At 35.0% G+C, this 22,388-nt stretch overlaps 1 protein-coding gene across 1 annotated transcript in view; it reads right to left on the reverse strand.

Moving 5' to 3' along the window:
• Positions 1–22,388, reverse strand: part of HNMT (histamine N-methyltransferase) — a 41,908-nt gene that overhangs the window by 14,264 nt on the left and 5,256 nt on the right. The window contains exon 3 of the mRNA XM_032411202.1: positions 18,350–18,402. Coding sequence (XP_032267093.1) covers positions 18,350–18,402 — 53 coding nt within the window. The remainder of the gene's footprint in view (positions 1–18,349; positions 18,403–22,388) is intronic.

Below are 22,388 nucleotides of genomic sequence, written 5' to 3' on the forward strand. Positions count from 1 at the left end.
AAAGTTATCACAAACTCCACAATATTATTCCCAACCAGATAAGCTGATTAAAGTAATTTGACACTCAGGAGATATTAATATGCCTAAAGTTTAAGGCACATTTTTCTGACTCTAAAGTGTTTGTTCTTCTAACTACTCATACTAAGAAACAGGAAGATACCAAATACTAAAAGGGCATAAGAAGTTCTTTTTTTCCTTTCTTTGCAGTAATTATTTTTGAATGATAAAAAAAATAATAATTACTAGGGCAAAAGGCTGATAAGAAAAGCTGTGGACTAATGAGAAATAGATTCCAGCTTGCCCCAAAGGGCCAGAGGCCAAAAATTCTATTCTTGCCTCTATCAACCTACATATATACATTTTAAGACAGACAGAGAGAGCACGTGAGCAGGGAGGGGAAGGACAGAAAGAGAGGGAAACAGAGAATCTTAAGCAGGCTCCATGCCCAGCTGAGAACCTGATCCAGTGCTCAAATTCACGACCCTGGGACCATGACCAAGAGTCGAACACTTAAGCAACTGAGCCACCCAGGCACCCCCAACCTAGCCATATATTTTAAACAAAAAAAGTCATCATTTCTGAGGATCCCAAATCCAACACTTTGAAACTCAGAAGGTTGCAGTAATTTTCCCCTTGGGGCTTGATGAGCTCTTCTTCCCCTAAGATGAACCCCAACATTTTGGATCTGCCCAGATGGCAGAATGTATCTAGCACATCCCCAAGGTATATTCCAATATTGTTATTTTCCCAACCAGCAGAATGTTCTACCACAGAGCCAGCCAGTCCCTCTTTTTAGGGCAATGATGGAGGGCACAGTATTAGAATAGCACCTGAGACATGGAAATCATGGGTTTACTAACAACCTCTGGACTGTGAGTCCATGTGTGGACATAAACCCTCTGTACATTCTCTGCTGGATCCCTAGCAGAAAGGAATGAGCAACAGAAGGAGATAATGAAACTATTTCATCAGGAATTAGCACATAAAATCCATTTCTGTCTTCATAAGTTGAGTAACCACACTTCCTGTTTGCCAGGGACAGTTATACTTTTTGCTTGTTGTGCTGGTGTCCCATCTGGTTTTATTCTTGTCCTATTCTTGTCCTTTAATTTTTAACCAAATATCATTATTATTAGAATATTATTTTTGCAAATAGTTTTTTAATAACTATTTTATAAATTGACCAATATAATAAAAACCTGTTCAATAAATAAATATTTTTTTTAAATTATCATAATTTTAATTCTTTACCCAGTCCCTACAACTCTCACTCTTTAAAAAAAAAGATTTATTTATTTTAGGGAGAAAGAGAGTGGGGGCAGGGGCAGAGGTAGAGGGAGAGAGAATCCTCAAGCAGACTCCCCACTAAGTGTGGAGCCTGATGCGGGGCTCAATCCCATGACCCTGAGATCATGACCTGAGCCAAAATCAAGAGTCCAATGTTCAATTCACTGATCCATCCAGGTGCCCCTATGGCTCTCACTCTTAAAAGTATTCTGGGTTTGACAATAAATAATGCCACCATGCTTATGAGACACTTATTCTCATGTGGTATATTTATTATTTATATTTATATATTTATATTATATATATTATTTATAATGGACTATATTATTTCTTATTGTAATAGATTAGACAGATGATAGATAGATGATACATAGATAGATAGATGATAGATAGATAGATGATAGATAATAGATAGATGTAGAGGTCACCCAAAATATAATACATTCCTTGTTCTCATACCCTACATAGTTTGCTTTCTAGTATCCCTCAGAAATAGGAGACATGCATTTAAAAAAATGATTTATGTGAACATCTTCCTCAACAAAAAGAGAATAATAAAGAGGTAGTTCAGATGTTCTATAGTATTATGTCCTATAGTCTAGCCTAAACATCTAGCATTTAGTTATAAATATATTTTTTAGTACATTACCTATACTGTTCACTATTCATCCAGTCTCCCAAGCTTTGCTCCTTCCTTCTTTCTCCCTCTCTAGCCATGTGTAAATTTTCCTGCTAAATGTTTCTTACTTTTTTCCATTCCTATTAGCAATCCTTGCTCAGGCCCAAATTATCTATATCTTGGAATTCTGCAAAAATACCCTAAAACTTCACCCTATCTTTGCTGAACTTTGTCCCACAAAGCCATCACTAAAACAATCATTCAAAACCCTAAGCTAAGCAAGCCCATCGCTTCCCTGCTTAAAACCTTCTGACTAATCAACTAGATAAAGTCCAGGCTCTTAAACTGAGCATAGACCACTCTGCCTGCTTCCTATTCTCATCTCTCACAGCTTCATAGTTTGAAACTTTTGGCTCCAGGAACCTTGAATTTCTTGCATTTTTACCGTTCTTTCTCCACCACTGCCCTCCACATACACCATGTTCTTCTGTGCTTTTTTTGTCTTCTGCCAAGAATTCTCTCCCCTCACTTCCTTACATCATCTAACTCCAACACATCTTGAACTATTCTACATATTACTGATTACCTTGGTAGTCTTTCCCACAGAGCCTGGAAGTAGCATTAAAATCCTTCAGACAGAAACTACCCATCAGTTGACTGGAGTTGGCAACACAGATAAAACCTTGTGTTCCCTAATCTAAATTATTGCTTTACTTCACTTATTTTATTCGCTAGCAAAGACTTGATTCTAATGAGTTTATTAAAAAGTATCAAGGACTCTAAAATGCTAGATTGAACAACTGAGCAGGTTTGATCATCAATCACTGAAAAGCCTGTGAGGGGTTATCTGAACTGTAGTTCCAGGAGCCAGCAATGAGAGATTCAAACAAACAAACAAAAAACAAAAACAAAAAAACAAAAACTAAAAAAAGAAAAAAAAAAGGAAGGAGACCATTTGTTCTTTCTTTCTCAACTGAATCTTCCTTAATAGGAGCCATAACATTATGAATGTGTTCCACTATCAGACATTAAGCACCCTATAAATGCTTTTAGACAGCACACAAGCCAAACTAATGTGCCAAAAGAATGGCAGAAAGTAAACTAGAAATGAATCGATCAAATAATTCAGAAATTCTCAGCAAATTCAGAGGTAAACAAAAGAAATGTGGAAGCCAGCACTTTTATTGTACATTGCAAAGCCTCCTGGGAATCCTAACTTTGAGATCCAAGAAAACAGCATTTAAGGGGAAAAAGGTAATACATGTTTATCTCAAAGTCAGTCTCTTTTTACATACGATCTCTTATTAGGCATTGCTTGATCATAATTCTGACAATTGTAGACTACTTATTTATAACATTCTAAGCCTTCAGCTACATAAATGCCAATAGTTGTTTGGGTTAACTAAAGCCTTACTATGTGTTTCCCCTTAAAGTTTTGGAAAAAAATCTGCAGTTTCCTGTGACAAATGGAAAAATTATAATGATTAAACAACTCTATTTCAATATACTATCCTTCTTTCAGAGTCTGTGCATTTTATGATGATGTAACTGATTTTCCCAGTTGGTTAATATGTGAAATGAGCGAAGTTGAGAAAATTCAAATGTGTCAAAATGTTATAGAGTACTTCGTTTCAATGTACAGTGTTTAGAAAGATATGCACCAGTTTACAATCATTGGTTATCTCAAGTGGTGGAATTATAGGTTATTTTTCATTCCCCCCTCCCACTTTTTTTTTTTTTAACCTTTCATTCCAGAATTGGAAACCTGTACTTCCACTCACCTTCATCCATTTTGCCCATACCCCCAACCCCCTCCCCTTGGGAAACCACCAATTTGTTCTCTGTATATAGGAGTCTGTTTCTGCTTCACTTATTTGTTTTGTTTTTGTTTAGATTCTATTTGTAAGTGAAATCATATGGTATTTGTCTTTCTCTGATTGACTTATTTCACTTGGCATAATCCACGTTGTTGCAAATGTCAATATTCTATTCTTTTTTATTGCTGGGTAATATTCCTGTGTGTGTGTGTGTGTGTGTGTGTGTGTGTGTGTGTTTGTGTGTGCCTCTTCTTTATTCATTCATCAATTGATAGACACAGGTTGCTCCCAAATCTTTGCTACTATAAATAATGCTGCAATGAACACAGGGATACATATAGCTTTTCAAGTTAGTGCTTTTGTTTTCTTTGGGTAAATACCCAGAACTGTAATTACTGGACTATATGGTATTTCTATTTTTAATTTTTTTGAGGAATCTCCATACTGCTTCCCACAGTGGCTGTACCAATTTACATTCCCACCAACAGTGCATGAAGGTTACTTTTTCTCCACATCTTGCCCATTGTTATTTCTTCTTTTTGATACTGGCCATTCTGACAGATGTGAGGTAATATCTCATTGTGGTCTTGATTTTCATTTCCCTGATGATTAGTGATGTTGAGCATCTGTCTATGTGTTTGTTAGCCATCTGTATGTCTTCTTTGTAAATTATCTATTCAGATCCTCTTCCCATTTTTAATTGGATTATTTGGTTTTTCTGGTGTTGAGTTAGGAGTTCTTTATATAGTTTAGATATTGACCACTCATCAGATATAGGATTTGCAAATATCTTGTCCCATTCAGTAGGTTGCCTTTTTGTTTTGTTGATTGTTTCTTTCACTGTGCAAAAGCTTTTTGTTTTGGTGTAGTCACAATAGTTTATTTTTGCTTTTGTTTCCCTTGCCTGAAGAGACGGATCTAGAAAAATGTTTCTAAGACCAGTGTCAAAGAGATTACCGACAGTGTTTTATTCTAGGAGTTTTAGGATTTCAGGTGTCACATTTAGGCCTTTAATCCATTTTGAATTTAATTTTGTGTATGGTGTAATACGATGGGTCATCTTTTGTATGTAGCTATCCAGTTTTCCCAGAATCATTTACTTAAGAGACTGTCTTTTCCCCATTGTATATTCTTGCCTCCTTTCTTGTAGATTAACTGACCATATAAGTGTAGGTTTATTTCTGGGCTCTCTATTCTGTTCCATTGATCTATGTGTCTATTTTTGTGCCAGTACCATACTGCTTAGATCACTGTGCTTTGTAATATAACTCTAGGTCCAGAATTGTGATGCCTCCAGCTTTGCTTTTCTTTTTTAAGTTTGCTTTGGCTATTTGGGATCTTTTGTGGTTCCATCCACATTTTAGAATTGTTTGTTCTAGTTATTTGAAAAATACTGTTGATATTTTGATAGGGATTGCATTTAAATATGTAGATTGTTTTGGGTACTATGGGCATTTTAACAATATTTGTTCTTCTAATCCATGAGCATGGAATGTCATTCTATTTCTTTGTATCATCTTCAATTTTCTTCCATCAGTGTTCTATAGTTTTCAGAGTATAGATCTTTTACCTCTTTGGTTAGGTTTATTCCTAGATATCTTATTATATTTGATGTAATTATAAATGGGATTGTTTTCTTAATTTCTCTTTCTGTTGCTTCATTATTAGTGTATAGAAATGCAACAGATTTTTGTACACTGATTTTGTACCTGCAGCTTTATTGAATTCATTTATCAGGTCTAGTAGTTTTTTGGTGGAGTCTTTAGGGTTTTCTATAGAGAGTATCATGTCATTTACAAATTGTGAAAGTTTTACTTCTTTCTTATTGATTTAGATGCCTTTTATTTCTCTTTGTTGTCTGATTGCTGTGGCTAGGACTTCCAGTACCATGTTAAATAAAAGTGGTGAGAGTGGACATCCTTGTCTTATTCCTGACCTTAGGGGAAAAGCTCTCAGTTTTTCCCCATTGAGGATAATGTTAGCTGTGGGTTTTTCATATATGGCCTTTATTATGTTAAGGTATGTTCCCTTTAAACCTACTTTATGGAGGGTTTTATCATTAATGGATATTATACTTTGTCAAATGCTTTTTCTGTATCTATTGAAATAATCATATGGTTTTTATCTTTTCTCTTATTGATGTGATGTATCACATTGATTGATTTGCAATACCAAACCACCCTTGCTTCCCAGGAATAAATCACACTTGATAGTGGTGAATGATTTTTTTTTAATGTATTGTTGGATTCTGTTTGCTAGTATTTTGTTGAGGATTTTTGCATTTAAGTTCATCAGGGATCTTGGCCTGTAGTTCTCCCTTTTAGTGGTGTCTTTATCTGGTTTTGGTATCAGGGTAATGCTGGCCTCACTGAATGAATTTGGAAGTTTTCCTTCCTTTTCTATTTTTTTAATTGTTTGAGAAGAATAGGTATTAACTCTTCTTTAAATGTTTGGTAGATTCACCCATGAGGCCATCTGGTCCTGGACTTTTGTTTGTTGGCAGTTTTTGATTACTGATTCCATTCTTTTGCTGGTTATTGGTCTGTTCAAATTTTCTATTTCTTCTTTTTTTTTTTTTTTTTTTTTTGGTTTTAGTAGTTTATATGTTTCTAGGAATTTATCCATTTCTTGTAGGTTGTCCAATATGTTGGCATATAGTTTTTGATATTATTCTCTTATCATTGTTTGTATTTCTGGGTGTTGGTTGTTATTTCACCTCTCTCATTTGTGATTTTATTTATTTGAGTCATTTCTCTTTTTTTTCTTCATTAAGTTGGTGAGGAGTTGATCAATTTTATTGAGTTTTTTCAAAGAACCAGCTCCTGGTTTCATTGATCTGTCCTATTGTGTTTTTAGTTTCTCTATCATTTATTTCTGCTCTGTTGTTCCCTTCCTTCTGCTGGTTTTAGGTTTTGTTTGTTGTTCTTTTTCTTGCACCCTTTCATAAGGTTAGGTTGTTTGAAATTTTTCTTTCTTCTTGAGGTCAGCCTGTATTGCCATAAACTTCCCTCTAAGAACTGCTTTTGCTGCATCCTAAAGGTTTTGGACTGTTATGTTTTCATTTTCATTTGTTTCCATGTACTTTTTTTATTTCTTCTTTGATTTCCTGGTTGACCCATTCATTGTTTAGTAGCATGTTATTTAACCTCCATGTATTTGTGGTCTTTCCAAACTTTTTCTTGAGGTTGACTTCTAGTTTCATAGTGTTGTGGTCAGAAAATAAAAATGCGTAGAATGACTTTGATCTTCTTGAATTTTTTGAGGCTTGTTTTGTAGCCTAATATGTGATCTATTCTGGAGAATATTCCATGTGCATTGGAAAGAATGTGTATTCTGCTGTTTTAGGATGGAATGTCCTGAATATATCTGTTAAATCCATCTGTTCCAGTGTGTCATTCAAAACCATTGTTTCCTTGTTGATCTTCTGTTTAGATGATGTTTCCATTGATGTAAGTGGGGTATTAAAGTCCCCTACTATTATTGTATTATTGATTGTTCCTTTGTATTTGTTATTAACTGTTTTATGTATATGGTGCTCCTATATTGGGTGCATAAATATTTACAATTGTTATATCTTTTTGTTGGATTGTCCCCTTTATTATTATATAGTGTCTTTGTCTCTTGTTAGAGTCTTTGTTTCCAAGTCTAATTTGTCTGATATAAGTATTGCTACTCTGGCTTTCTTTTGACATCCATTTGCATGATAAATCCCTCATTTTCAATCTGCAGGTGTCTTTAGGTCTAAAATGAGTCACTTATAGGCAGCATATAGATGTGTCTTATTTTTTTGTCCATTTTGTCACCCTACATCTTTTGATTAGAGCATTTATTCCATTTACATTCAAAATAATTATTGATAGGTATGTATTTATTGTCATTTTACTTGTTTTGTGGTTGTTTCTGAATATTTCCTCTGATCCTTTCTTGTCTTTCTCTCTTTCATGGTGTGCTGATTTTCTTTAGTGATATATTTGGATTTCTTTCTCTTTATTCCTTACATATTTATTAGTGGTTTTTAATATATGGTTACCATTAGGTTTGCATATAACCTCTTCTGCATATAGCAATCTACATTAAGTTGATGGTCATTTAAGTTTGAACCCATTCTTTACCCTTTTACTCCCCATGTTGTAAGTATATGTTGCCATATTTTGCATCCTTTTACTTTGTGAGTTACTTGAAAAATTTTTTACAGAAATATCCATTTTTACTACTTTTGTGTTTTCTACATTTATACTGTCACTTTTGGTCTCCTCTTTCTACTCAAAGTCCCTTTTAATATTTCTTGCAGGCTGGTTTAGTGGTCATGAACTCCTTTAGTTCTTGTCTAGGAAACTCTTTGTTCTTGGTTGATGATTTTCCCATTCAGCACTGTGACTATATCATGCCACTCGCTTCTGGCTTGTTGAGTTTCTATTGAAAAATTTCCTCCTAGCCTTATGGGTTTTCCTTTGCATGTTATTGTCTTCTTTGGTCTTGCTGCTTTTAAATTTTTTCCCTTATCATTATATTTTGCCAATTTAATTACAATATATCTTGGTATGGATCTGCCTTTGTTGATTTTGATGGGATTTCTCTATGCTCTTGGATCTGAATATGTTTCCTTTCCCAAATTAGGGATGTTTTCAGTTATTATTTCTTTGCATAAATTTTCTGCCCCCTTCTCTCCTTCTTCCTGTGTTATTTTCTGTCAAACAAAATATGCTCATCTTGATTTACAAAGTTAAATGAAAACTGAATTCTTAAAATCCCCCTTCTTGCAAATCGCCTTCCTTTGTACCACCCCATTCCTCAAATTAGCCACAACTATAAAATGACTTTTCATGTCTCTTTGGGGCTATGTTGAATCTTTATTTAATTTTATAGTCAGATATTTTTGTGATTGTAATATCTTGATTTCATATGAGCCATATTTTAAATGCATCATCCCTCTAAATATAGGCATGATGCATTTAAAATATGGCTCATATGAAATCAAGATGTGGAACTTATGAAAAGTTCAAAAACAAGGAAAGGGGGATCTCATCTTCTAGAAAACCTTTCTCCACTCCCTGAACTTCAATGATATATCTAATGAGATGTCAGAGGAATGTTGCATTCTTGCTTGAAATCCAAGGTCAGCTGATTAAAAATAGAAAAAAAAATATGAAAAGGAAAACTTAGAGGTTATGGATAGACAAAACTGAGCTCAAATTTAGTATTTGCCAGAATTATCTTATACAAATGTATTAATATCTCTGCCCTTTAAAGTACATATCTGTAAATTAGGGATAATGTGGTCTATGCTATTGTAAAGGTCAGAGGCACTATATGGAGATCTTGTACTTCAGTTCATAATTATATAGTAATTGCTCAATAAATTGAAGCTATTATACATTAACTCAATGAATATTTTTGAGCACCTACTAAATGCCATGTCCTAATCACTGGAGATAAAGCAATGAATAATACAGACAAAAACATTCAACTGTTATGGATGGTGATAAGTCTCATGGAGAAAATCAAGGCAAAAGGATCAAGGGGAAGCCATGGAGGGGAGTTTGTGATTTTCAACTGGATGGTCAAGTAGGCTTCATGTAAAAAGTGACATTTAAGAGAAAGTTTAAGGAGACTGGGAATGAGGGAATGAAGTTTTGCCCTTCTAAATGGACAGCTCCATAATAAAATGATAACTTATAAGAGCACTCATCATGTATTTGTATTATCTGGCTTGTTCTGACTTATCCTCCATCAAATGAAACACAAATCCCAGCTTGAGAACCCTGGGGTTTCTCAAAATGAGAAAATCTGCAGGTCAAGAAAATGGAGGATTAAAGGCTGGAGATATCGCTTGCCATTTGATTTCCTTCTATTCTTGCTTCATTTCTTTTTTTTTTTTTTTTTTTAAAGATTTTTTTTTTTTTTTTTTTAGAGAGAATGAGATAGAGAGAGAGCATGAGAGGGGGGAGGGTCAGAGGGAGAAGCAGACTCCCTGCTGAGCAGGGAGCCTGATGCGGGACTCGATCCTGGCACTCCAGGATCATGACCTGAGCCGAAGGCAGTTGCTTAACCAACTGAGCCACCCAGGCGCCCTTGCTTCATTTCTCATATTGAAATGTATGTGAATTCTTTAGAGTATCAGCAGGAAAAATTTTATTCTATTACATGTTGCATTAAGATTATTATCTTCCTTGTTCTCTCTACTAGAATATCAGGCACACAAAAAAAAAAAAGTTGTAGGGAGAAAAATTACCCAGATAGCTCTGTACTTAGTGATGAAAAATAATTTCAGCTATGGGTTTGCAACCAGAGCAAGAGCAATCTGATGTTGAGCTGCAGTGGGAAAGAGAAGATTCTTGACAAGATTACCTCATCTCTCTCTCTCTCTCTCCCTCCCTCCCTCCCTCCCTCCCTCCCTCCCTCTCTCTCTCCCTCTCCCTCCCCATCTCTCTCTTTCCCTGCATGCCTCAGTATTCAGGCAATTCTGTCAGTATAGAAATATGAGATAGAATATTAAAATAGCTGTAGGGTCTCAAGAAGGGAATTATAAATATAAATTCTGAGTCAAAAGGGCATTGCCATTTGCTTTCATGTGTCTTCTGGCTGTTAGCCCAGGAACAAAACTGCCTAATACTTTGCAACTGCAGGAGGCCTAAGAAGAGCCATGCTACCAAAATGTTGTATGAAGTACAACTTAGAGAAAATGTCCCAAAAGGTGCTGAACACTGAAATGTAGAGATATTTGATAGACAATTCACATAAAAGACTGAATTTTGCCTTAACTTTTAATTTATAAATTTTAAACATATAGATACTTGACTGCTACTTCAACACATACATAGAAAGAAGTAAATTCTATCAATACAATATTGTAATGTTCAAAAGTTATATTGATTTACCCTTAATGAAGTGCTAACTTTCTCTTAACTTTTCTTCCTCATGCCCAAAGACAGAACTTATAAGATGAAACTACTTGAATTGGCTAAGGTAGTCCAAGATAATCATGTAGATGGTGTGATTTCATCAACATTGGCATGCATGCATGCTCTCTCATGCCTCTCTGTCTCTCAAATAACCTTCACAGGCTCTTATATGAGCCTGCAACATTAATAATCATTAAAACACAAATTTCCTTGTTGAGGAAAATTATCAGTCATTTATACCCTTGTATGAATAGAGTCTGAGGACCTGCTATCCTCATGGAATAAAAAGAAAGAAACAATATTTCCAAATGTCTCAAGGAAGAGACAGTGGATAGCCACCATCCTTTTGACCACCATCACCCTCATCATAATGGCTAACATGTACTTGGATCAGGCATGGGAGAATCTGTGTGCTCTGAAAAAAAGCTCTGCTAAGCTATAACACAGATTACGTGGTTCTTAAAATATTTGTACAGGTATAATGCTGTTACCAGAGAGTCAGAAATGGCCAAAGGAGTGTCCCAAAAAACATATATGTGGAAGCAGTGCTATGGGCACCGGCCACATAGCTAAAGTTGCTGTCAGAAGTCAGTGAGTCTACTCTTTACCATCATCTCTCATCAACCATAAGATTATAGTTTTAACTGGGTTTATTCTTCCTGTCCCTGGTTATAAAATAAATACTGTATAAAACTTGAGAAATAGATAAAGATATGAAGTAGAAAATCAAATAAATAGCTCACTACCAGAGAAAACAAAAGTTAACATTTTGGCTTATTTCCTTCTAAGCTCTTCTTTTTTTACTTTCAAACAAATAATTTCCTTTAGTCTACCCAGGAGAGATCATTATGTATATGAATTATTTTGATTTTCTTACTTGAGAGTTAAACCATGAATATATCAAAATGTACTTAAATGTGTTATTTATGGCAGCAACACTATATTCTCTGAAATGGAATAATTGTTTTAATTATAATCTTTGATACTATAATATAAATGTAATATAAATGTATAAATATATATGAATATGTATTTATATGTAAATATAATTTTATATATAGTTAGTTGATATATAGTTATTTTTTTTCTATTATGAAGAACCTGACAACAAACCATGACTTTTTGTGCAAAAATCTTGATTTTTTTCAGATTAGTTCCAAGAATCAGAATTAATGGTTAGAATAAGCCCCTTGGTCTTTGGTTGTTTTAAAAATAAAACAAAACAAAACAAAAGACAAAGCCTAAGGACAAGGGTGCCAGATGCTGAGAAAGGATGCAGGTTAAAGAATTGTAGCACATTCTTAGAGGCCTCCTCGTTGGGCAAGATCAGTCTAATTGCTGGAGCAATTGGAGATGGGAGGCAGGAAGCCAGGGGTACAGGGTGGGAGCAGGCATGTCCAGGAGTCCATGAAGAGGGGCTGAAGCAGCAGCTGGGGCTGTGGTGGAACAGCAGGGGAGTGCCTATGTATTAAGTATGTCAGTATTTTTATGGCCAGCATGAACAGGTCTTTGTGTATTTGATGAATATCAGAACTTTTTCTGATACATTACTTTCAGGAAAATTTCATTTCATTTCATGCCTTTACCTTTTGTACATGAAAGCTTCCATATTACTGTAATCTCATTAGTATTACATATTGGCTTTTTATATCTTCTCAAATTGTTCTCAATGAAAATTTGAACTTTTCTTCCAATAGTTTGCTTATTTTCATATTAAATATAATTATTAGCTAATCAAATATTTTTTCATCACTTCTATCAGTTATTGTTAATGGAGACAAAGCTACAGAAGACCCTGGGCATTGACCCCAATCTGTATAATCCCCAAGCCCCTTTATTAGGTTCACCATCTGCAAAATGAAGATGAGAACAGACCCCCTACACCAGGGTTGCATGAGTGTCTATATTAAATCACAAAGTTTTATTCAGTAGTAAATCTCAAGTGGAAGCCTATTCACTAATTAAGAGATTGTCCCAAACTGTCATAGGAACTGACAAGATACAAATTTTTCCTTCAGCAAAATTGAAGATAACCACATGTTAAGGACTTCCAAGCACATTGTAGATACTCAAAACTGAATAAAAAACTCATATGTTAGCAATAAAAGAATGTGGATCTATCACATTGCTTTTTATCTGTTTTACCTATATCAGACCATTACTGCATTCTTATGAATTCTAAGGCTGCACAACTGAGCTTATTTGCTTTTCTAAGTATATAGTCATTTAATCTGCAAATAATGGTAGTTTTGTCTTCACTCTGCTCATTATCCTGTTTTCCTGTTTCAAACCTTATTGAATTACCCAAAACTATCTTGTTTACTCTAGTTTTAATGACAATGGTTCCAATGTTGTAGCATTATGCTTGCTTCAAATTGGTAATGTATTTGTTGTTAATAATACTTCCATTTCACTTGAAACTTTTAAATACAATACAAAGGGGTAAACTATTTTGTTAAAATTATATGTATTTTTAATAATAGGGTTATGAATGTCTTTAACAAAACTTTTTATCTGAGGCCCCAAACTATGATTACCCAAAGCAGACAGTCCTAAATTCTAAAAACTAGTCAATCAGTAGAGTCCATATCATAGAGTAACTGCTAGCATGCTGCACATGAGTAAAATAGTACTTACTCATTTCAAGTTATAAGCAACTAGAATACAGATTAAAAATTATCTGCATGTCTAGAAGTCCCATTTAAATTCCACTTCCTCAATATAGCCAAACATTGTGTTAGCCATACCAGTCTGGAGAAATGCCTACCTCTTTCTAGAAGGTTACTCATGAAACCCTAGATTTTCTGGACCAAAAGCACCTTTAATGGCCCCAACATCCAAGAAATTGGGGCCTAAGTCCTTTCCACAGCATGGCTGAAAAGTACTTTTCAAGCCTATGCTTACTCCTAGAGTCACAGATAACACCTTATCTCTCAAGATGTGTGCTTTCATTTCTGGACAAGTTTGATCAGTAAATTGTAATACTGACTCAAGAAATCTTTCTCTATTACAACCATTGGTTCTTTAGGGGTAAATATTCTCTAGTTTGATCAACAGGTAATATCTGAAAATGGGAATAAGCATATTCAATTTTTATTTTTTTCTGGGTCCCCCTCCCAAAAAAATCCCCTAATTCTCTGTATTTCCCCAGTCATTCCCAATTTGCTGATATAAACCATTGGCTTACTCTGGACCACTGAAAAACATTAACCTTTGCTTCCTACCACCTCCTGGCTTCTAAAATTGACACACTGGCTCTTTCTGTCACTGCCCTAATTATACTTGCTTCACTTCTATCCAGCTAGCTTAGAAAATAAAACTTCTGTGTCACCTTAACATGTCATTATGAGCAGAGACAGAATTAATAATCTAAAAGATTAGATTTTCAAATAGCTGGTTATTACTAAGTACCTAATATCTCCTTTTCCAAGTCCATAATTAACTTATATTTGTTTCATGCAGTCTGTTGAACTTGACTAAAGTCAAGAGACCTGGCTTTTGTTCTGCCTTGGTGGTTCTCAGGCTTCTTATCTGTAAAATGAGATGGTTTCTAAACGCTTTTCTATTTTTTAATCTCAGTAGGAATGCCGATGTCTATGTGTTGCAGAACAAGAAAACCACCTAATCGCTCTTAACATATGTCAGCAAAATTATTACCAAAAAGATGTCATGAGAGATTCATACTACCTGTATTTCATATGTGAGTTGCTTCAGTTGACTAAATAGCATCTATAGGGGCACCTGGGTGGCTCAGTTGGTTAAGCATCTGACTCTTGATTTTGGCTCAGTTCATGATCTCAGGGTCCTGGGATCGAGCTTTGTGTGGGGCTCTGTGCTTAGCAAGGAGTCTGCTTGAGGATTTTCTCTCTCCCTCTACCCTTCCCCCCACTCTCTCTCTCTCTCTAAAATAAATAAATCTTAAAAAATTTTCAGTAAACATATATACCATTATATATGTTATGGCAATTGAGTCAGTACACAAAAGGTTAATAAAAATAGAAGTAGAAAGCTGGATAAAATGAGATTATTTGAGTTATCGTCTTGTCTAATCCTTATAAAACTCTCTGGCATTTGAACATAAGAACTGAACAGTACAGCAGGTTCCCCTTTAAGCAGAGCCCAGAGCAAGGAGAACACATTGCTCATTACTGCCTTCTGGAATATTTTTCCAGGCATAAATGCATGCAGTGTAAATTACTAGCATTCTCTTTTACCAAAAAGAATATGTTTTTTTTTTCTTTATGTACTATCTAGCATAAAGACGATATTCATTAAGAATCAAATAATAATGAAACCCCATTGGGTGTTTCAAGCATCAGTATTGAGGATGAACCAAAAAGCATATTCTATGACACTTAGAATACAATGCAATTGTTCTCAATATCTAAAAACAACTGCTGAAATGAACATGGTATGAGTACTTCAAGACCTTGAATAAAAGCAATTCCAGTTGCTTTGTGTTTCATTAAAGCACAAACACATGCAATGTACACAACACAACTTTACACTTCCCAATTTGGGCTCTATAAAAGCTACATGATATTTTTCTCTTGATTTCCTCTCCTTAATTTTTGGGTTCACATATTTATTTCATACATTTTCCTAACATTAAACATATTATCTATGGAAAGCAGTGCTATTTATCAATTGTATTTTATTAATGTGGTAGATTAAAGATGACATTAAAAAGTTTGCCATGTGTTTCCTCTCTTTTGAACTGCTCAGAGCCCTAATAATTGCTCAGCTTCTGAACTGAATTTCCAAACATCCTTTTCAAAAACTTTACATTCTCTCTTAAATAGTGGAATCTCTCCAATCACCAACCTCTACAGAAGAGAAGCAGAAGACAGAAAGTGTGTATAGGTAACCCCTTGCTCATGTTTCTGAAAAGAAAATAAAATAGGCTGACAAAGAATATGAGCATTAAGTGATAAAAGCAGCAATTTCATTTAGAGAGGTTTTTAGTTTCTTTGCTTTTATTTGTTTTTTCATTGTAGTGGGGAGAAGTGGTAGCACCAATATGAATGCAGAGAAAATATTTGCACTAAAGATATGCAGAAAATGATCTGCAGGTATCTGGGCAACCAGGAAGAGAACATTTACACAGTGAAACCAGAGAGGTCTGTAAGCTAAGAAGGAAGTAGAACCTTGTAAGATACATTATAGGAGTTGAGCACAAGTATTAGACAGGGCCAATGGCCTTGTTTGCCATGGATTGGAGTTCAGTGACTGACTTGAAAGGATACTGAAGTCACAGGATAATGCAAAACTCTCAGGTATGCTATAGATTGTAGAACATGTGGGGAGACCATTTCTCTAAAAGATAGGAAGTTCCTCATTGTATAGTAATATATTGTTCTTCTGCCCAGTGCTTGCAGTTAGGCAATGACATGTTATCAGATAAGCATGTCCCAGGTGGTATGTGAGCACTTAAACTAACTAAATGCTATAAAGCACTGCTTTTCCATGCCAGAAACATGTAGACCTAGGAATTTTAAATAAATCAATTTTTATTTCATATAGCTTACTTACTTGAGCAGAGAATGCTAAATATCTATAGCTTGAATTTCCCTTGGAGTTCTTCTTGTATTTGTGATCAATTTCTTATGAAGAGTAACCTTAAAGGGCATCCATATTCTCCCCAAGGCAGAGCCTGTTATTAATACAGTGTTAGAGCTCAGTCAGAAAAATTCCAAGTGTTGCTTCCTTTGTTTTGATAAGTTCTCTATATTAGCTCCTATGTGCACCTTTATGTAAGGAATCACTGTGCAGGCCAAATGTTCCTTTCTCTAGATAGCTTATAAGCATCTGGATAAATTTACATTAGAAATTCAATTAACTTTATATTAAAAGGTCAATTAACTTAGCCATGATAGAGATTGTTTTTAATTACTTTCCCTTGCAGGGCTTCTCTTCTTGTCCAAGCACAAGTGACACTATCAAATGATAGTCTCATTACCTGTTGGGTGCCTGAAACTCATATGCAAAACTCACTGGAAAGGACGGTCTTGGTGAAATGAATTTACTTTTATAATCCTCAGGACTTAGAATATCAGTAAGCAATGACAGGGTATTTTTGCTTAAACAATCTCTATAATATTGTTCATGACAGTATCCTTCATTATTTGTCCTTGCTGGTTTCTCTTTTCTTGGTGGAAGATGATAATAAATAAAAATTATTTTAAATAGTTAGCCCTTATTACATCATATCACAGTATATTGTATGAAAAATGAACAAATGATTACATTAAAAACAAGCGATTCTATTCCATTAGAGGGCTCTTAGTTATCTTTGTGTTCACATGGGTCACAATTTAACTCATTCATGTGTCACTAGAGCACTTATACTTGAGATTACCACTTGACACTATATAACAAGTTGTAGTGTAGTGTCTACTTGTTACCAGGAGGTAACCAATACTAAGCCATCACTTAATCAAAAGAAAATAATGAAAGAAAGAAAGGTATAAATATATAAATAATATATATGATTATATTTTACATATTAATATACTAACTCAGATCTCCAGGTGATTAGCAACTTAAAAAGAAAACAAACACTACTCAGAAGTTTGATATAAGGTAAAGTCTGCAGATGAAATTTTTTGTTTTATTTTTGAAGAAGGGACCAGCCTGTACCTTACAGGAGCAGTAACAATATGCTAAGTATGATATAAACATTATCTATATAGTTCTCACTACAACCCTATGAGATATAATTCATTGTTTCCATTTTACTGACGAGCAAACAGAAGCTTATATTCCAGCCAAGGTCACACATTTTCACATTCTAATGGCAGAGTCAGAAACTACACCCGCATCAGTCTCCCTTTTCAGATTTCCCATTTTCTCCTAGGATACAAGAACAACTCTAAGAGTAGTGAGACCATGAAATGCTTATGAAAGTTGATTTGGGAGTGTGTTGGAGGGCAGTTTGGGAACTGAATCAGAGGAAGGGAACAGTTTTGGCCAGTGCAACTCAAAGAGTGGGGCCACAAGAGTATAAATTAACTATGTAATTAAACATATTTTCCGCCATATTTATAGTTTCTCAGTGAAGGGAACTGTGCACTGATTTGCATTCCAGTGGATGCTTCTTATCTCCTCCAACCATTAACAGTTTGCAAACCAGCAAGCAGTCCATGGACCACACTTGGGTGGCACAAGCTTATGAAATTTTCCTTTACTGTGAACATTTAAATGATTTTGGATAAAAGTTATCCTTAAAGTTACTCTATGTGTTTTTCCATTTATAAAAAAGTATTAAAAAGCCACATCAGGGCACCTGGGTGGCTCAGTCAGTTAAGCATCTGCCTTCAGCTCAGGTCATGATTCCAGGGTTCTGGGACTGAGCTCTGAATTGGGCTCCCTGCTCAGTGGGGAGCCTGCTTCTCCCTCTCCAGCTCCCCCTGCTCATGCTTGTGCTCTCTCTCTCTCTCTCACTCTCTCTCCCTGTCAAATAAATAAAATCTTAAAATAAATAAATAAATAAAAAGCCACATCTTATCCATATTTCAGATACTAATGAAGGCTTAAGTCTTAAGTGTTATAAAACTATGGGGGCCCTTAATCTTAGTTGAATTGATACTACTCTTACCAGTTTTAATTAGCCAATCTCTTCCAAGAACAAAGAAAAATAGTTATCTTAAAGAATGAACAATATTGCCATCAAACAGCATGATGTTTGGAGTGAAATACAAATTTTAAAAATGTGTTATTCATACCTGCACCTCCGCCAATGCTTAGAATCTTAATTTCTGATTTTCTATCACCAATCCTGAAAAAAAAAAATTATGTAGTTTAAGAAAAATATGCTATGTGCTTTGTAAAATCTGATTATCGAGTCTAGTTGAAGAGAACAAACTAAAATTATAATGAACAAACACTAGGCCAACATGAAAGGTCACACTCATGTCAGTAGTTACACTGTTGTGTTTAGAAATCTTTAGAGAATAGGTTCCACTCATTAATGATTTTCAACTGGGAGACTTTTAGAAACAGCACTATAAACATTTCAGAGATAGGAAATGCCATTTGTTTATAGATTGTTTGGAGAACAAAAACAGATAAAGTGGGTCTTTGAGTCTAGTGATCTAATAAGCCACCCGTTATAGATGGGAGGAAGGCTAAAGTGATTCACGCTGTATATCTGCCTTCCTTCTTTCTTGCTAACTTCCTTTCAATGAACAAATGTTTATTAAACATTTATTATGTGTCTATATTTAGCATTGGGGATATAAAAATGAATAAAACACTACTCTCAAGTTAAAATGTGAGATAATAAAGCTCAGTATTAAGAGAAGGGAAAGATGGCAGAGTAGGAGGACCCTGAACTCATCTCCTCCCACAGACATACTGAGGCCACAATGACATATAATGCAACTCACCCTGAAAACAACCTGAAGACTAGCAGAACAGATATTCCACACCTAAAGACATAAAGAAGCCATATCGAGAAAAGTAAGAGGGGTAGAGATGTGGTAGAAAGCAAACCCCCAGCATGGCAACTACAGGCTGGAGGGATCTCAAAAGCATGGAGAAACTTCCTAAGGAGTGAGGGGGTGAAGGCCCACCTGAGGCACCCCCTGTTATAGGAACCTGTACCAGGAAGACAAACCTTCATAACATCTGGCTTTGAAAATCAGCAGGAAATAACTCCAGGAGAGCCAGGCTCTAGGAAACAGAGACTGTTCTTAAAAGGCCAGCACACAATATCACTCAATCAGAGACCCAGTACAGAGACAGAAGTTTGAAAAGTACCTGGACATGTAGGGAGGAAATTGATTGACTAATCTTGGGATTTGTGCTGGAGGGGCAGGGATCTATAGAAGCTTTCTCCAGGAATGGAAGTGCTGGCAGGCATCATTTTTCTTGCTCTTTCTCAGTCTGGCAAGCTGGATGCTGGTAGGAGACAATGCTGACACTCTCCATCTACTGCTTGCTCACACAAGGGACACCCCTGGAGCACCTGGTTCTGGCAAATGGGGGCATTGCTCTACTGAGCCCCACAAGATGCCTTCTACATAAGACCACAACTTTCAAGACCATGAGATATAGCTGACCAACTAATGCATAGAAATAAACAGAGAGTCATATAAAATTAGAAGACATGGGAATATGTTCCAAACAAAAGAACAAGACAAAAATCAGAAAAAGAACTAAACAAAACAGATAAGCAAGGTACCTGATGAAGAAATGAGAGTAATGTTTATAAAGATGCTCACCAGATTTGGAAGAAGAGTGGGTGAACTTCATGAGAACTTCGGTGAAGAGACAGTAAATGTAAAAAAGAACCAATTAAAGCTAAAGAATGCAATAACTGAAATGAAAAATATACTAGAGGGAATCAATAGCACATTAGAGGATGCAGAAGAAGAGATCAGCAATCTGGAGGTCAGGATAGTGGAAAGCACCCAAGCTGAACAGCAAAAAGAAAAAAGAATTTTCAAAAAAATGAGGATAGGTTAAGGGACATCTGTACATCAAGTGTACTAACATTTGTATTACAGGGGTGCCAGAAGGAAAAGAAGGGGAAGAAAATTTACTTGAAGAAATAATTGCTGAAAACTTCACCAACCTGTGAGAGGAAGCAGTTCCAGGAGTCACAGAGAGCCCCAAACAAGATGAACCAGAGAAGGTCTACACCAAGATACATAATAATTAAAATGCCAAAAATTAAAGATAAGATGAAAATCTTAAAAGCAGCAAGAGAAAAGAAAGCAGTTACGTACAGGGGAAATCCCATAAGGCTATAACCTGATTTTTCACCAGAAATTTTCCAGGCCAGGGCGCCTGGGTGGCTCAGATGGTTAAGCGTCTGCCTTCGGCTCAGGTCATGATCCCAGGGTCCTGGGATCGAGTCCCGCATCGGGCTCCTTGCTCAGCAGGAAGCCTGCTTCTCCCTCTCCCTCTGCCTCTCCCTCTGCTTGTTCTCTCTCCGTCTCTCTCGCAAATGAATAAATAAAAAAATTAAAAAAAAAAAAAAAAAAGAAATTTTCCAGGCCAGAAGACAGTGGCATGATATATTCAAAGCTGAAAGGAAAAAAAAAAAAGCCTACAACCAAGAGTATTTTACCTGCAAGATAAACATTCAGAATTGGAGAAATAAAGAGTTTCCCAGACAAACAGAAATTAAAGGAGTTCATCACCACTAAACCAGATTCACAAGAAATGTTAAGGGGATTTCTTTATGTGGAAAAGAAAAAGCCATAACTAGAAATAAGAAAATTATGAAAGGAAAAAAAAATTCACTGATAAAAATCAAATAAAGCTAGGATGAAGGATAAAACACAAAAGTAGTGAAATAAATTCTAGCTCCAAAATTAGTTAAGGATTACACAGAATAAAAAGGTGTAAAATATGACATCATATATATAAAACATGGAGGGGGAGTAAAAATGTTTTTATTTTAAAATGTGTTTGAATTTAAGCAACCATAAACTTAATATAGACTGCTATATATATAGGATGTTATATGTGAACCTCATAGTAACCACAAAACAAAAACCTATTAATAGATACACAAAAAATAAAGAGAAAGGAATCCAAGCATTACACTAAAGAAAGTCATCAAATCACATGGCAATAGAGCAAGAGCAAAAGAAAAGAGAGAAGAACTACAAAAACAATTATCAACAATTGTAAATATTCACCCAAAATAGAGGCACCTAAATATATAAAGCAAATATCAGACATAAAGAAGTAACAGTAACACAATAATAGTAGGAGACTTTACATCCCATCTGCATCAACGGATAGATCATCCTGGCAGAAAATTAATAAGCAAACAGTGGCTTTGAATAATACATCAGAACAGATGAACTTAACAGATACGTACAGAACATTCTATTCAAAAACAGCAGAATACACATTTTTTTCAAGTGCATATGGACATTCCCTAAGATAGATCACATGTTAGGCCACAAACTTGTATCAATAAACTTAAGAGAATTGAAATTGTATCAAACATCAGAAAAGATCACAACAATATGAAACTAGAAATCAATTACAAGGTAAAAAAAGGAAACAAATGGAGGCTAAATAGCATGCTACTAAAAAACCAATGGGTCAACTAAAAAATCAAAGAGGAAATTAAAAAAAAAAAAATACCTGGAGACAAATAAAAATGGAAACATAGCAGTGCAAAATGTTTGGGATGCAGCAAATGCATTTCTAAAAGGGAAGTTTATAGTGATACAGGTCTACCTAAGAAACAAGAAAAATATCACATAAACAATCTAATCATACACCTAAAAGACTGGAAAAAGGATAAATGAAGCTCAAAGTTAGTAGGGAGGAAATAATAAAGATCGAAAAGGAAATAAATGAAATAACGACTTAAAAAACAAGAGGAAAGATCAGTGAAACCAAGAGCTGGTTCTTTGAAAAGTTAAACAACTTATAAACCTTTAGCCAGATTTATTAAGAACAGCAGAGAGAGGACTCAAATAAATCAGAAATGAAAGAGAAGTTACAACTGACACCACAGAAATACAAAGGATTATAAGAAACTACTATGAAAAATAATATGCCAATAAATTATACACTGAGAAAAAGAAGAAATGGATAAATTCCTAGAAAAATACAATCTTCTAAGACTGAATCAGGAATAAATAGAAAAATCTGAAGAGGCAGATTACTATTGACAAAATTGAATCAGTAATCAAAAACTTCCAACAAACAAAAGTCCAGGACTAGAGGGATTCACAAGAGAATTCTACCAAACATTTAAAGAATAATTAATACCTATTCTTCCCAAACTAT

Source organism: Phoca vitulina, unplaced genomic scaffold (assembly GCF_004348235.1).
Source record: "Phoca vitulina isolate PV1807 unplaced genomic scaffold, GSC_HSeal_1.0 scaffold1, whole genome shotgun sequence".
NCBI classification, from domain to species: Eukaryota; Metazoa; Chordata; class Mammalia; order Carnivora; family Phocidae; genus Phoca; species Phoca vitulina.